This window comes from Asterias amurensis, chromosome 19, assembly GCF_032118995.1.
Source record: "Asterias amurensis chromosome 19, ASM3211899v1".
In the NCBI taxonomy this organism is placed as follows: Eukaryota; Metazoa; Echinodermata; class Asteroidea; order Forcipulatida; family Asteriidae; genus Asterias; species Asterias amurensis.
The window spans coordinates 9,161,328-9,178,300 of record NC_092666.1 but is presented as its reverse complement, the minus strand read 5'-3'; the positions used below and the strand labels follow the sequence as shown (position 1 = coordinate 9,178,300).

The 16,973-nt window shown below is 40.2% G+C and overlaps 1 protein-coding gene across 1 annotated transcript; it reads right to left on the bottom strand.

Moving 5' to 3' along the window:
- Positions 1-3,562: 3,562 nt before the first annotated feature.
- Positions 3,563-4,465, bottom strand: LOC139951832 (nociceptin receptor-like). Its single transcript, XM_071950900.1, has one exon. It carries the CDS (start codon positions 4,463-4,465, stop codon positions 3,563-3,565), a length of 903 nt encoding a protein of 300 aa, XP_071807001.1.
- Between the last annotated feature and the right edge of the window lie 12,508 nt (positions 4,466-16,973).

Here is a 16,973-nt window from a genome sequence, read left to right as displayed (position 1 = left end):
AATTTCTGAGGAAATCAAATATTGACAGGATTTGATTAGAATTTTTTTGATGTTCTTCTTCTTTTGCTTTGTCTCTGTTGATTTGAAGAAATTAAACTTTATTCTAATAATACTAATATTATGTATACTGTCACCAAAGTACTTATTTTAACCGTTTCACAGTTGTTTAAAATAAAGGGCACTGGGCCAACTTGCACTGGGCACATACTACTATTATTGATAATAACTGTCAAAGCATTCTCATTTTTTGTATTTTAACATAAACAATCAACACGGAAGTTTGCGCTCAATATCAAGTTACCAGCCCAGAGAATAATAAAAGAAAATCACCCATTTGCAAATTGTTTGTGTTTCAAGATGCCTAAGAATGGCTTCAGGCCTGAAAATAAGTCTTTCCATGGGTTCAATTTTTAGTGAGAATTTTAACTCTTTCTCAAAAACTACGTTACTTCAGGGGGGGGGGGGGGGTCGTTTGTTCTACTAGCTAATTCCCATCGCTCCTTTACCAAATCAGTAATAAGTATTGTCTGCAGCTAAAAGGTTTCTGATTGTTTTTATTTTCATACAGTGATTGAAACGTACAACGAAAAAGCAATTAAGTATTTTCCCCTTAATATTTATCTTTCTTTTCTGCTACAGAATTCACTTTTGTTTTGACGGTATTTTATAACAGATGAAAGGGGTTTTCGTTCAAAATGCTTAGTAAAACCACTTTGTAAACACCAACAAAGATAACAAAAAATTGAAACAATGTACATAATAGGCCTACCTACTCAACAAAACAGTTTTCTTCCGTCATTAAAAAAAAATCACAATGACTCGAACTATTAAAATAATAACATGAATAAAACAAGTAAGTGGTGATATTGTTTTTTAAACCTATACAACTAGAAAAAGAACCTTTTAACAAAAAAACACAATATTTTGTATAAAAGATTACGTGAATCATAGTACATCAATGCCACAAGAGAAAATTTCTTCAAAGAGTTTGTCACAAAGACTCAAATTAAGCGCTCCATACTTTTGACGAGAACACAGGAAAGGTAAACAATTGCTGAAATTCATTTACAAGTGCTCAATGAATACAGACATAATTATATAGTTCGTTTACAGCCCATAAAAATGTTTTATTATACAAACCCCAAAGTACTTTGAAGGGAATAATTAAAGAAGAAGTAATAATTGCTGAAGTTCATTTGTACAAGTGCTCAATAAATACAGACTTATACAGATCGCATCCCATAAAACATGGTTGTATAATACAACCAAAAAGTAGACATGTGTTTGTAAAAGTACCACCAAAACACTGGGTTCTCGGTTGTTGGAACAAACAAAGACAATGGCAGGTTACTATTAACTCAATAATTATGTTAAAATTTGTTGTAATACCTATATATTAATTATTGAACTATTTGGGACCATCAGAAAAGATCAAAGTGGGGGTTATATCTTGAAAAATACGTATAGTACTAAATAATTGTCACAAAATTGTTTGAACTTACATTATTGTGACATTATGAAATCTGACAACTTAGTTGGGATTTTGTTTTTTACAATAAATTATTATCGAAGAAAACTATAGATATTGCTTTACGTGCAGTTCTTTGATATAATTGTGATTGCAATAATGTTAAAAAGAAGAATAATTAGTACTCAATAGTCACACTTTGAGTCAGTTTTAATAGCAGAAGTTGAACTACATAGCACTCGGTGCATTTTATAAAGTATGGGTATATTAGGCTATAATTATGCTAAGTTTGTATTGTGTTTGTGTTTTGGCAGTATATTAAATTTAATCACATCTTTAAGGATGTAGATACAAAGGCAATGGACATTATTGGTAATTACTCAAAACAGTTATTAGCATAAAACCTTACTTGGCAACGAGTATATAATGGGGGCAGAAGATGATAGTATAACACAGTGTTAGAAACGGCTCCCTCTGAAGTGACAATGTTTTAATAGAGAAAGAAGACATTTTACACGAATTTTTTATTTCGAGACCTCCCTAATTTGAGGTCTCGAAATCAAGCATTTGAAAGCACACAACTTCGTGTGACAAGGGTGTTTTTTCTTTCATTATCTCGCAACTTTGATGACCGATTGAGCTCAAATTTTCACAGGTTTGTTATTTTATGCATATGTTGAGATACACCAAGTGAGAAGGCATAGTCTTTGACAATAACCAATAGTGTCCACTGCCTTTAAGTAACAACGCTTTTCACTACACACTTAATAATTTTCATTGTAGAATTTTATTACTACAACGCTGGGCCAACGAGTAATTTTAATACATTATTTTATTCGTTGGCCCAGCGTTGTACCGACATTGTATGAGTTACCAACGTATTTCAGCTTTTTAGTCGTGGGCGTTGGTTAAAAGTCGGATGTTGGTCTGGAAGTCATTTGCCTTACGTCTTCTCGATTTGGGAATCTTTGGCATTGGTCTAATGTTGAAAATAGTAGTCAGACGTCAGCTGCCAACATTGGGCAAATTAAATAAATATAATGCTGTCCACTATTAACGCTTTACGAACGTCAAACAAACGCACGAAATTCACGAGACGTCGTGTGCAAAAGAGAATAATAATATGATGTTGTAGCAAGGTTGGACCAACGTTTGGCCCAGCGTCATCGACGTTTGACAAATGGAAAATAACGTCATCGCAACGTCACTTGCAACGGTTGCCCCCAAAATGTGTACCTTGGCAAACGTTGGGCCGACGTATACCAATAGATGGGTTGTCTTTATTATGTAATATTATGGAACATTGTCAACTGTTCTATACCCTAAGACATGGTGCGTTCGATTAGATTCCCCGGGTCCACCCCGCGGTGCTTATTCGGTTGAGCCCCTGACAAGAGCTATCGAACGATCACTCACTCTCTCGTGGTGACGTCATGCACCTTGGGCCAGCCCCCAAGTGACCCGTTCTACGAGCAGGGCATTTGGGGCTGGCCCGGGTGAGCCCCAGGAATGACGTCAAAACTATTCGATACCAGGGCAGATGGGGGTCGACCCAGGGAAGCTAGTCGAACGCACCTTATAATAGGAAACTAAACGAAGTGCGCCAGTGAAGTTGTTCTAACTTCAAAAAGTCTGATCATAGTATTAAATGAAAAGGGTCAACTGTACATGCGTGCAAACTCTTAGTCTGGCGACTAGCCTCTCGCCTTCGGTACACTGGTACCTCTCTACGTTCGAGTTTGAACCACCAGTGTACCTCTAAGGTCGAGTTTGAACCAACCGTGTACCTCTCAGGTCAAGATTGAACCACTACTCTACCTCCTCAGGTCGAGTTTGAACCACCACTAGTGTACCTCTAAGGTCAAGTTCCAACTACCAGTGTACCTCTCAGGTCGAAATTGAACAACCACCACTCTGTACCCCCTCAGGTCGAGTTTCAACCACCACTGGTGTACCTCTCAGGTCGAGTTTGTACCTCTCATGTCGAGATTGAACCACCCACTCAGGTCGAGCTTAAACCACCAGTGTATCTCTCAGTTCGAGTTTGAACCACCAGTGTACCTATCAGGTCGAGTAAGAACCACCATTGAGGTCTCATAGGGTGTAGTTTGAACCGCTAGTGTCGTCAACACGCCGTGTACGACGACCGACCATCTCTTTGACCTGTTTCTGAAACCGTTCGTACGTGAAGCAGTAGATGAAGGGACTGATGCACAAGTTAATGACAACAATGCCTCCTGCCACTCGATAAAAGATGTCTTCATAAAGGTTAGCAGGTTGATACACACCAAGGTTAAACAACAGGTAGATAGTCTCAGTCGGACCCCAGCAAATGAAAAAGGAGACGGTCAACAATATAACTGTCTGTGTAACGTTACGATTGGCTTTAGAGAACGTCTCCTGAGCACTGGTGTTGTTGTCTCTGCCGTGAGCCTGTGCTCTCTGACGGAGCTTCCGGATTATAAGAGAGTAGCTCGATACCATAATGACCATGGGAATCACAAACTCGTGTAGGAACACCAAGACGCCCCCAACGGCCCGAATCTCAAAGCTGGGCCAGGAGAAAACACAGCCTAGAATCTCGCTGTCATAGTGGGTGACCATGGCCAGGTGGGAATCCTGCACCCAGCCCATCATCCAAACACCCAGGAAGACGAGCTTCAACCTCCGAGGGGTGAAAACATTTCGATACCACACGGGTCGGCAGATTGCGAGGTAACGCTCTACCGATATGGCGACCAGGTTCCACGTGGATGCCACAAACATCGCGTACTGCGGCCATTCCGACCACCAGACGCGGCAGTAGAGCCGGCCGAGAAAACTGTCTGGTACGACACCCATGTGGGCGAACCTCTCCATCAGGAACACACACGACCCGATGAGATCTAGACAGGATTGGTGGATGATTAGTTTGTTTGTGGTGGAGTTGAAAACTTTCCTGTAGCGAAGCATGACGAAGCAAACAAATCCATTGCCGAGTATGCCAAGGCTGCTCATTGTGTAATAGAAAAACAGCTGGCCGTCGAAAGAGTTGGCCGAAGTTGGACTGGTAAAATTGACCGACCCCATCGTCAAAATAATTTGATCAAATCAAGGTATGTTTTCTCCAAGAACTCTTTGAAAGTCTAGAGATCTAGACTAGTCTAGGTTTTGAGGAAACTCCGCTGTTTAACTGAGGTGGTTTCGATTAGATCCGGTTGTGTAACAACTCGACGTTTCGATCAGCATGGTCTTCAAGAAAAAAACTTTTGAAACCCTAGTTCGCTTAATGTAGAGTACTCGCAAAACAGGAACAAATGGTCCGTCTAAGTTAATAAATGAATCTTGCTTTCTACGATTGAGAATGCATCAGCTGATACCAGAGATTAACGACAGCGTCAAATATCACCATGGCAACAGAAACATCAAGTTAAGATCCTAGGATACAAAACAAAATCACATGGCAATAATAAGTAATGAGCTAAAAAGAGACAATGTATGAGGAGGTGTAGTTATGTGAGTTACAGTTTTAGCTTTCGAGAAAGACTTAGACTTGACTCAAGTCCCAATTCCGTTCCAAGAAATAAAACTGTTTTCTTATGACGCTATGCATTCCCCAACCTGTTCTCGGGAACACAATAGCTACATTTTGACGGCGGTGGGTATGCTTAAAGGCAGTGGACACAATTGGTAATTACTCAAAATAATTATCATCACAAAACCTTTCTTGATTACCAGTAATGGAGAGAGGTTGATAGTATAAAACATTGTGAGAAACGGCTCCCTCTGAAGTGACGTAGTTTTCGAGAAAGAAGTAATTTTCCCTGAATTTGATTTTGAGACCTCAAGTTAGTACTTGAGGTCTCGAAATCAAGCATCAGAAAGCACACATTTCGTGTCACAAGGGTGTTTTTTTTTCTTTCATTATTATCTCGCAACATCTACAACCGATTGAGCTCAAATTTCCACAGGTTTGTTATCCTATGCATATGTTGAGATACACCAAGTGAGAAGACTGGTCTTTGACAATTACCAATAGTGTCCACTGTCTTTAAGGACCTCCTACACGAGAACGGGACTTGATTCAAGTCTATAAGAAAGACTCTGTTATAGGGTCGAAACGTCAGGCCCTACTTTCATTAGGAAATAATACATGACAGAGAGGGCTATGGGAAGGATTATAATGAAGGACAGTCTTCAAATGAGGACCTAAGAAAGAAACCGAAAGTGAATGTTATTTTTAAAGGCAGTGCAGTAAACTATATCGATAATTATTAGTATAAACATTGTGAGAAACGGCTCCCCCTGAACTAACGTAGTTTTCGAGAAGGAAGTAATTTTCCACGAATTTGATTTCGAGACCTCCGATGTAGAGTTTAAGGTTTCGAAATCAAGCATTTGAAAGCACAAAACTTCGTGTGACAAGGTGTTTTTTCTTTCATTATTATCTCGCAACTTTTCACAGGTTTGTTATGGTGTTGAGATGCACCAAGTGAGAATACTGGTCTTTGACAATTACCAATGGTGTCCACTGTCTTTAAGACCAAAGAAGTGGAGATGTTCATGCTAGGCCACCTAGCAAGGATGCACGACAACATGTGGGCATGCAGAACAACTAAACTGGACTCCAAGAAACCGGACAAGAACAAGATGGACACAAGAAATAAGATGAAGAGATGAACTCAGTGCATAGGAAATATATTAATTTTGGTTTTTACCCATAAACCGATGTATGTTAGCACCGTATACTCAGTACTTTCCGAGTCATGTGAAAAGAATATCACAGGTCGGGTGGGCCGGGATTCGAACCCACAACCCTTGAAATTCTAGAGCAGTGTCTTACCAACTAGACTACCGAATTTGCCCGGCAACTAGAGGCAGTTCGAATCCTATGTTTTGGCAGTGAGTACCGCAACGAGGTTTAGAGTAGGAATACTCTACACATTGTTCTGAACGAGAAGGAACAACCAATTACTTATTTAAAGGCAGTGGACACTATTGGTAATTACTCAAAATAATTATTAGCATAAAACCTTTCTTGTTGACAAGTAATGGGGAGAGGTTGGTGGTATAAAACATTGTGAGAAACAGCTCCCTCTGAAGTGCCATAGTTTTGGAGAAAGTAATTTTCCACGAATTTGATTTCGAGACCTCAAGTTTAGCTCGAAATCAACCATCTAAACGCACACAACTTCGTGTGACAAGGGTGTTTTTTTTTCTTTCATTGTTATGTCGCAACCTCGATGACCGATTGATCGAGCTCAAATTTTCACAGGTTTGTTATTTTATGTATATGTTGAGATACACCAAATGTGAAGGCTAGTCTTTGACAATTACCAATGGTGTCCACTGCCTTTAAGTGTCTGAAAAGATTCATATTCTCTAAATGTAAAAGAGTGAAAAACACCACTCTTTACATTTCTAGTTTTCCCTCAAATAGCTCTTTAAAAAGAGTGGTGGTTATTTCACTTTTTTAGAGGGGGTTTAACTCCAGGACAGGGTGAAAAATCACTCAAAAAGATGCAAACTTCAATCTAAAAGAAGTGGAAGACCACTCGAAAAAGAGTCTCCCCTCATATGGCTCTTCAAAGAGTGCCTTTTCACTCTTTTGCATTTAGAGAGTAGAGGCGAGTAAATGAAGATAACAAAAAATATAACTGCAATTTGTTTTATAGAGTCAATATTAATAAGAGGAGGACATATTCCCCTGGCAAGACGGAAACCGGGGCATATAATCCCCTGAGAGGTTCCCGACAACTTTTTGTTGGCAGAAAAAAGTTTACTATTCTGTAATCTTCCTTCAAGATTTCTCTAATGAACTACAATTCATTCCTTGACAATTCTTAGACAATAGCTTACTTTTCTATGATTTCAACTGATCGGACGCTTTAACTACCATCTTCCTTTTCCCCAAGTGAGCGCAGACAAAGACAGAATCGTGCACAACACTCGGTCTAATTTGAGCAAACCCGATTTGTCACAAAAGTATAGATAAAGGGTTAGTACTTTTCTTTAGTCAATCTCATGAAATAGGAGCCTTTAGCCGTGCGCTCACAAAAGGCACAGCTATTTATTTTATCCGATTATAAAGGTGAACATTGTTTTGTATTGCCCCACAGTTTTTTCTGTGTTGTTAAAAATTGGCAATGAAATAAAATTAAGAGCATTAAAATGCTCTTATAGCATTAAAATGGTTATGAAGGCCTATTTCCTATAGCCCAGAATGATTTTATTTATTTTGTAGATTTGTTGACAAACATATTACGACTTTAATTAGTCCAAGGTTGTTGTTGTTATTGTTTTTGTTGACTAGAGAAGCATCTTTTTCCTAGAGTAGATCCGACTCTTTCCCTTCCCATGGACTTTCGTGGAGAGCCCCGTGACAGCCACGGAGATGGCTAGAAATAGTTTTTGGGTTTGATTTATAAGTAATGTCTGTTATCTCTCAAAACATGTTATAGTTACATTTAAAAAAAAATTAAAAAAAGTGTCTTAAAAGCACTGGTGGACACACTTGGTAATAACTCAAATTAATTGTTTATTAGCATAAAAAACTTACTTGGTAACGAGCAACAGAGAGCTGTTGATTAAAACATTGTGAGAAACGGCTCCCTCTCTAAAGTAACGTAATTTTAGAAAGAGGTAATTACTCACTTAACCAAAACAATATAACAACTTCAGCACACAAAGTAAACAAGGGTGTTTTCTATTGCAAGTTCGATGACTTTGAGCCCAAATTTTCACGTTACTTCAGAGGGAGCCGTTTCTCACAATGTTATTTACTACCAACAAGCTCTCCATCCATTGCTTGTTACCAAGTACGTTTTTATGCCAAACAATTATTTTGAACAATTACCAACAGTGTCCAGTGCATTTAAAGGCAGCGGACACTATTGGTACTTTTTACTCAAAAAAAAATATCATCATAAAACCTTACTTGATTACCAGTAATGGGGAGAGGTTGATGGTATAAAATGTTGTGAGAAACAGCTCCCGCTGAAGTGACGTAGTTTTCGAGAAAGAAGTAATTTTCCACGAATTTGATTTCGAGACCTCAAGTTTAGAAATGAGGTCTCGAAATCAAGCATCAGAAAGCACACAACTTCGTGACACAAGGTTTTTTTTCTTTCATTATTATCTCGCAAATTCGACGACCGATTGAGATCAAATTTTCACAGGTTTGTTATTTTATGCATGTTGAGATACGCCAACTGTGAAGCTAGTCTTTGACAATATTACCAATAATGCCCACTGACTATAAAGGAACACGTTGCCTTGGATCGGACGAGTTGGTCAAAACAAAAGCGTTTGTAACCGTTTTTTATAAAATGCATATGGTTGGAAAGATGTTTTAAAAGTAGAATACAATGATCCAAACAAGTTTGCCTCGAAATTGCGTGGTTTTCCTTCTACTGTGCGAACTAACATGGTCGGCCATTTATGGGAGTCAAAATTTTGACCCCCATAAATGGCCGACGTGTTAGTCGACGAGGTAAAAGGAAAACCACGCAATTTCGAGGCATGTTTGTGTGGATCATTGTATTCTACTTTTACAACATCTTTCTACCCATATGCATTTTATAAAAAACGGTTACAAACGCTTTTCAAAGACCAACTCGACCGATCCAAGGCAACGTGTTCCTTTAAGAGTCTTTTGCCATTCCCTTTTTGTGTTTTTGGCTTGGTCTCCATCAGGAAGTACCGAATAATACGCTCTACAAATCACCTAAGATCCGTGCGATACAATGTCTATTTTGGCGCTAAGTATTACGAAGCACGCGAGTTTATCCCGATTCAAAATATAACTTTGACAAAATAAGATCGATTGGTTTGTGCAGTCAACACGGTTTTGGTGCGTAGATTTCATAATTATTTACACATCGAGTCGGATGACGGAGGACGGGGTAGGGCTCAGAAGTTTTTTTTTTCATACACAATGTCAACCTCTACCACCCGCCTCCCCCATTAAAGATGCTATGTCAGATTTTTGGCCCCAAACATTAAAAAATAGATTTTTCTCACTTGGTGTATCTCAACATACGCATAAAATAACAAACGTTTGAAAATTTGAGCTCAATCGGTCATCAAAGTTGCGAGATAATAATGAAAGAAAAAACACCCTTTAATACGAAGTTGTGTGCTTGATTTCGTGACCTCAAATTCTAAATCTGAGGTCTCGAAATCAAATTCGTGGAAAATTACTTCTTTCACGAAAACTACTCCACTTCAGAGGGAGCCGTTTCTTACAATGTTTTATACTACCAACCCTCTCCCTATTATTCGTCACCAAGTAAGGTTTTACGCTAATAATTATTCTGAGTAATTACCAATAGTGTCCACTGCCTCTAAGGGTCAGTTGTTGATTTGTTTTTAAATCATAAATCTCGGTCAACTTGTTTTTTGACTCACTGCTATTCAGAACACGCAAAACACATGCAAACAAACATAAATTAAAAGGAAAACAATAAAATAATGAAGGGCAATTTAAAACATTTGTAAGCAGGCTAATTTTACTTTTAAAAAAAATAGTCAGACTGACCGTTACTTTGCCTCAATGTAGAATCTCTATCAGCTATGTCTCAAGACGGTAGCAAGACCAAGTTCAAGATGACCACTTTTTAACAGCTGATGATAACTGAGGAAACAAAAGGCTGTCCGTTGCTATGAGGTCTGACGGAGTAAAGATGATGATGATAAGATGTCCCGAAGACAACTGATGATGAGTAATATAAACTTGAAAATGACAACTGTGTTCCGGCTACTTGCAACCTCGACACCCTGATGCCTATATGTGTAGAGGTCTGATGAGACTGGAGTAAAACAAACAACCTTAAATATGCCGATCGAGGAGGACTCAAAGACGACTGGACATCAACAGAGAGTGCCGTAAGAGCTAACAGTAGAGTAAACTGGTCCCCTGTCTTTAACTGCGCGCAATGATGAACACTTGCTTTTCAGAACCAGACGTGATTTTATTGTATACAATGATGTCATTGGATGAATGTGCAGTGATGTAACTTTTGCACTCTGTGTTTTCATTGGTCCGAGGTGATGTGGGTGCAGCTGACAAACATCACCCCGGACCAATCAAAACAAATCTCTGCATCCAGTGTGCACCATGTGTGTTATGTTTATACAGTGTATACATACTTGGAATTTATAATGTTGGTATTAATTATTCGACTGTATGTGAAATGAATGTCAGGTGAAAGCGAAGTATGACAGGGGGAGGGGGTTTACATTATGCTATGAGGCCACTTCATGGCTTTATTCACGAGCCTCGAAGTGTGACGTCAGATGTTCAGGCTATAGTACCGCTAGAGCGTGCAGAGCGGCTCCTTTATAAGATGATGGGCCAATCAGTGAGCTGCTCTGTTGATGTCGGAATTATATCAGACCAATCGATGTGCTTTGACGAGTGGCGCGGCGGTGGCTGACGTCAGTCATTCTGACTCGTCTTCGATTGGTCCTTAAAGGAACACGTTGCCTTGGATCGGTCGAGTTGGTTTCTGAAAACCGTTTGTAACCGTTGTTTATAAAATGCATATGGGTAGAAAGATGTTGTAAAAGTAGAATACAATGATCCACACAAACATGCCTCGAAATTGCGTGGTTTTCCGTTTACCTCGTCGACTAACACGTCGGCCATTTATGGTGGTCAAAATTTTGACTCCCATAAATGGCCGACCGTGTTAGTTCGCACAGTAGAAGGAAAACCACGCAATTTCGAGGCAAACTTGTGTGGATCATTGTATTCTACTTTTACAACATCTTTCTACCCATATGCATTTTATAAAAAACGGTTACAAACGCTTTTGTTTTGACCAACTCGTCCGATCCAAGGCAACGTGTTCCTTTAAAAGTTTGTCTGCACAATACGCCTCAGATGTGGCTGTCCCCCACATGCATCGCAAAATTTTGCACTTTTCTAGCATGATCTTATAGGAATACGTTGCCTTGGATCGGTCGAGTTGGTCTTTAGTTTTTTTTTTTTCTTCTTTTGTTTCTTGATTTCTTTCTTACAGTGTATCGCTTTAGGCGGCTGGCTGGGCGGTCCAGTGGCTAAAAGGTTAAAGATTTAGCCCATGTGTGGATGAGTGTGTGTGATGTTAGGGTGATGTAGTTTAACTTGGAGCGACTGATGCTGTTTGGAGTGAAACCATGAACTTCCTTGTAGATAAGTCGCGATTTGTTTCTGCGAACAGTCAGTGTATCCCAGTTTAGTTGATTCAGCATGTTTGACTATTTTCTTCCTCCATGGTTTGACATATTCATTGACTTCATTCCTACAAGAAATAGTAATACCTAACGGAAGAATAGTCCACGCCGTTGCAGTGATATTCGACAGAACCAATGGACCAATCAAAGAAGACTGACGTCAGAGCCATTGTCACAAGCCAAGTTCATTTTAGTCTGATATAAAATCCACTTCTTTGTGTCAACAGAGCAGCTTACAATGGTCCATTGTCTTGTTGAGGAGTAGACTTGACCGAGTCTCGGGACCACTATATCTACATTTTGGCGACGGATATGGGGGACCTCTCGCACGAGAACGGGACTTGAATCAAGTCTAGCTGAGGAGCCGCTCTGCAAGCTCTGACGTAGCTCATTGTTGATGTTCAATCTCTTTCTCAGACTTCTTCAAATCTTCCTCAGCGTTAGCCGGACCATCTGACGTCACATTTCGATCAGGCTCGTGACGTGAGTAACGCCATATATTTGCCCTTTCGCTTTCGCCTTTCTTAATATTTATGCATGAAGTACGTCACAATGCTAATCCAAAACGAGGCGATGGGCGCAGTCACAGCAAGTGATGGGAACGTGCGCCCATAGCCTCATTTTGGGTAAGAATTATGACGCCATGCATAAGTATTAAGAGAGGCGTATACATTCAGGGTGCGTTCGTTTAGCTTCCCTGGGTCGACCCCGGTCTGCCCCAGTACGTTCGAATAGCTTTGACGGGGCTCACCCGGGTCAGCCTCCATTGCCCTGCTGAGGTGCATGCCGTCACCACGAGAGGGCGAGTGTGATAGTTCGATTAACTCTTATCAGGGGCTCACCCGAGTGAGCATTGCGGGGTCGACCCAGGGAAGCTAAACGAACGCACCCATAGTCACATGGAGTTACACACTCATGAAATCATATCATGCAAGTACATGTACAATATACTGTACATAATACACATGTGGACACTGCATACAGACGACCGAAAGTAAGCTTTCCCTATCTGTGTTTTGATTGGTCCGTTTGTCAGCACCACCCACATTACCTCTGACCAATCAAAACACAGATAATAAATGTAAGGCTTACGTTATTGCACGTTATATCCAATGACATCATTGTATCAAAATTAAAAGCAAGTGTCTGTCTTTATCCTTGTGGATAACCATTCTGCGCTCTGCACGGTGTAACGGCAGTAATCGCTGGTGTTCAGTCTCTTTCTACCCAGTCTTTTAGTAAGTATCAGTCTCGTCTTCTTTGAGATTTTGTTACACTCTAGCCTCATCCGAACTGTTCTCATACCTCATAGGTGTCGAGGTTGTATTAAAGTAGCCGACAGAAGAACACAGTTGTTACCTTTAAGTTTATTATTCGCCCCTTTCTTCTTCGAGGCATCTTATCTTCATCTTCACTCCAGCCTCATCATACCTCATAGGTACCGTAAGCCTTTTGTTTCTTCGGTCCTCATCGGCTGTTAATACAAAATAGTCGTCTTGAACTTGGTCTCACCATTGTGAGACTTCTTCTTATGTCATCATCCACAGCCGATATACAGATCCTACATTGAGGCATAGCAGCGGTCAGTACGTTTTTTATTTTATTTTTTAAATATTTTTTTATAAGATAAGCCTCCTCGTAGTCTTAAAGGCACTGTACGCGTTTGGTAATTGTCAAAGACAAGTGTTCTCACTTCATAAGCATCGAGATAACAGGCCAGTGAAAATTTGGGCTCAATTGGTCATCGAAGTTGCGAGAAACTGATGAAAGAAAAAACTCCCTCGTTGGACAAAAATGTGTTTGCTTTCAGATAGGAAGAACAGACTTCTAGCTAGAAGTCGTTTGATGTTATTTTGGTGAGAAATTATATCTTCTCAAAAAAACTACGTTACTTGCCCGTTACCAAGTCAGTTTTCAAGTTACTATTTATTTTTAGTATTAAATACCGTACCTTCCCTTCAACCACGTTTATAGAAAATGACGTATCACGTGTGCGAAATTGAACCGTTTTATTTATCAAAATGACGTAGCGGGATATTCAATCAATAAAAGGGTCGTAGGTTTAAACATACTACGAGTTAAAGCAGTTAACTTCTTTTTAAAGCCCTAAACATTGTTCTGCTATGGGAGTAGTTTACCGTTTGCTATGGGATAGTACATTGGTTGCCATGGGGGTACATTGGTTGCCATGGGGGTACACTGGTTGCCATGGGGGTACACTGGTTGCCATGGGGGTACATTGGTTGCTGTGGGGTATTACTTTGGTTGCCATGGGGTACATTGGTTGCTGTGGGGTAGTACATTGGTTGCTGTGGAGTAGTACATTGGTTGCTGTGGGGTACATTGATTGATGTGGGGTAGTACATTGGTTGCTGTGGGGTAGTACATTGGTTGCTGGGGGTAGTACATTGGTTGCTGTGGAGTAGTACATTGGTTGCTATGGGGTACATTGGTTGCTGTGGGGTAGTACATTGGTTGCTGTGGAGTAGTACATTGGTTGTTGTTGGGTACATTGGTTGCTGTGGGGTAGTACATTGGTTGCTGTGGGGTAGTACATTGGTTGCTGAGGAGTAGTACATTGGTTGCTGTGGGGTACATTGGTTGCTGTGGGGTAGTACATTGGTTGCTGTGGGGTACATTGGTTGCTGTGGGGTAGTACATTGGTTGCTAGTAGACAGTGCATCGGTTGCTATAGATATAATTATTACTGTGTTTGCTGCGTGGTTTCTAAACTGCAGTTCTATGGAGAGAATACTATTTTAATTCGTTTTTGTTTGCAACCCATGAATAGCTCTTTGGTTGACATAGGGTTCGTATGTTTAGCTTCTCTGGGTCGACCCCGGTTTGCCCCGGTGCGTTCGAATAGCTTTTGACGTCATACCTCAATCCCCCCCCCCCCAAGCCCCCAGTGCCCTGCTTTTGGAGTTGGTCACTTGGGGGCTGGCCCGGTAAACGACGTCACTACGAGAGCGGTGAGTGGTCGTTTGTTTTACTCTTGTCAGGAGCTTCGGCTCTTGTCACTCGAGTGAGCACCCAGGGAAGCTAAACGAACGCACCCTATGTCGTTCTAAAGCAATGTTCAAAATACTTGTGTCTTCATGTTCTGTACAAAGCGTTTCGGATGAAAGGGTTGTCGGTGGGCAAAGTGTCCCCCCAGGCCCCCGTACTTTTTTTCCATACGATTGGATAAGCATTGTCATAGCAACGGTATATGTATGCTGCTGAAATTGCAATTCTTTTTACATGTACTAACAATCTGCAGTACATCGAACCTATCGGCTTAATGTCACATCCGAAAGAAACGCCAGGGCCATCCCCCTTCTACGATAATAGTTCTTTGTTATTTTTACATAATATACTAACAATTTGCAGGACATCGCGAACCTCACGGGCCGAAGGAAAAATTAATATTACACAATGCCGCGCTTTTGTCGAAATCAAACAAAACTTTATTTGAATTCGATATAGCAAGAGTGCGACGATAGAAACGAGCCTGCAGGCTTGTTTTTGTACGGCAATGGGTGAGTTCCATAAAGAACACGTTGCCTTGGATCTGACGAGTTTGTCTATAAAAAGCGTTTGTATACTGTTTGCTATAAAATGCATATGGTTGGAAAGATATTTTAAAAGTAAAATGCAATGATCCGAATAAATATGCCACGAAATTGCGTAGTTTTCCTTTTATCTCGTCGACTAACACGGTCGGCCATTTATGGGGAAAATGGCCGACCGTGTTAGTTCACACGGCAAATGGAAAACCACGCAATTTTGAGGCAAATTTGTGTGGATCGTTGTATTCTACTTTTGAAACATCTTTCCAACCATATGCATTTTAACACAAACGGTTACAAATGTTTTTATAGACCAACTTGTCCGATCCAAGGCAACTTGTCCCGTTAAGACAACGGACCAGAGGTGTGAAATATCCCACGAATGAACGTCCTTGCATTGGACACTCAGATTTTAAAATTGTGATTCTCATGTCAATGTTTGCTCACTTAACGTAACCTAGGATGGAAACCTAATTCTGTTAAAGTCATTATACACTTTCGGAACAGAAAAAAAAGAGTTCACAGATTTACAAATTACTTAGTTTACAGAAGGCAGACCTACCAAGTCTCACGCATTAGGCGTGAGACTCACGCATTAGGGCTCTGTCTCACGCTCACACGCACAGCAACCAATTTCTGACGCATTGGGGCTTGACCGGGGAAACAAATAAAAATTAACGTCATGCATTACCAAATCGCGCTCGTGTGTACAAAAAACGCAATCTACAATGTTTGCACAAACTCAGATTGCACGCAGTTTATCAGAATCATCATTTTTTTGTACAAACTTTGTACAAAGAGAGTACTAATTTGCAGATTGCGCACGCTTTTGCTCTTCCAGCAAGTTCAACTAAAATTCGGCAGAGCGCAAAACGCTTATTGCGCACGTTTTTCCCGATTCACTTAGCAAACTCGTTAAATGCGCTGCACTAGCAAAGACACAACAGGCAGAGGAAGTGAGCGGAGGATATTGGACATCATTTTTAGTCAATTATTTTTTAGTTTGGAAGGAAATAATCTGACACAATCGTACCTCCACATTAACCATCAACATATTCTGTGTACCTCATGTTAGTTTTAATTATAACGAAGAGGTTTTTGATGCATTTTGGAACACTTTTTTGTTCAAAATTAAATTTCTGATTTTATTTATGAAAACAAAGTTGGGCGGCGATTTCGAAAGGCCTTCTAAAACTGGAAAAAAAATTCAGGGGGGCGGGGGTTGAACTTATCTCTGGAATTGTGTATGGTTGTGTATATTCCCATTGACTTGTGTATGATTGTGTAGGTTCCCATTGACTTGTGTATGGTTGTATAGTTTCCCATTGACTGTCAATTCCCATTGACTTGTGTATGGTTGTGAAGTGTCCCATTGACTTGTGTATGGTTGTGAAGTTACACATTGACTTGTGTATGGTTGTGTCAATTCCCACTGACTTGTGTATGGTTGTAAAGTATCCATTGATGATGTGTATGGTAGTGTAGTTTCCCATTGACTCGTGTATGGTTGTGTAGTTTCCCATTGACTTGTGTATGGTTGTGAAGTGTCCATTGACTTGTGTATGGTTGTGTCGATTCCCATTGACTTGTGTATGGTTGTGAAGTGTCCATTGACTTGTGTATGGTAGTGTAGTTTCCCATTGACTCGTGTTTGGTTGTGTAGTTTCCCATTGACTTGTGTATGGTTGTGTAGTTTCCCATTAACTTGTGTATGGTTATGTCAATTCCGACTGACTTGTGTATGGTTGTAAAGTGTT

Excerpts from the sequence above, each read along its gene's own strand:
- LOC139951832 (XM_071950900.1), bottom strand. The coding sequence starts at position 4,465 with ATGAGCAGCCTTGGCATACTCGGCAATGGATTTGTTTGCTTCGTCATG.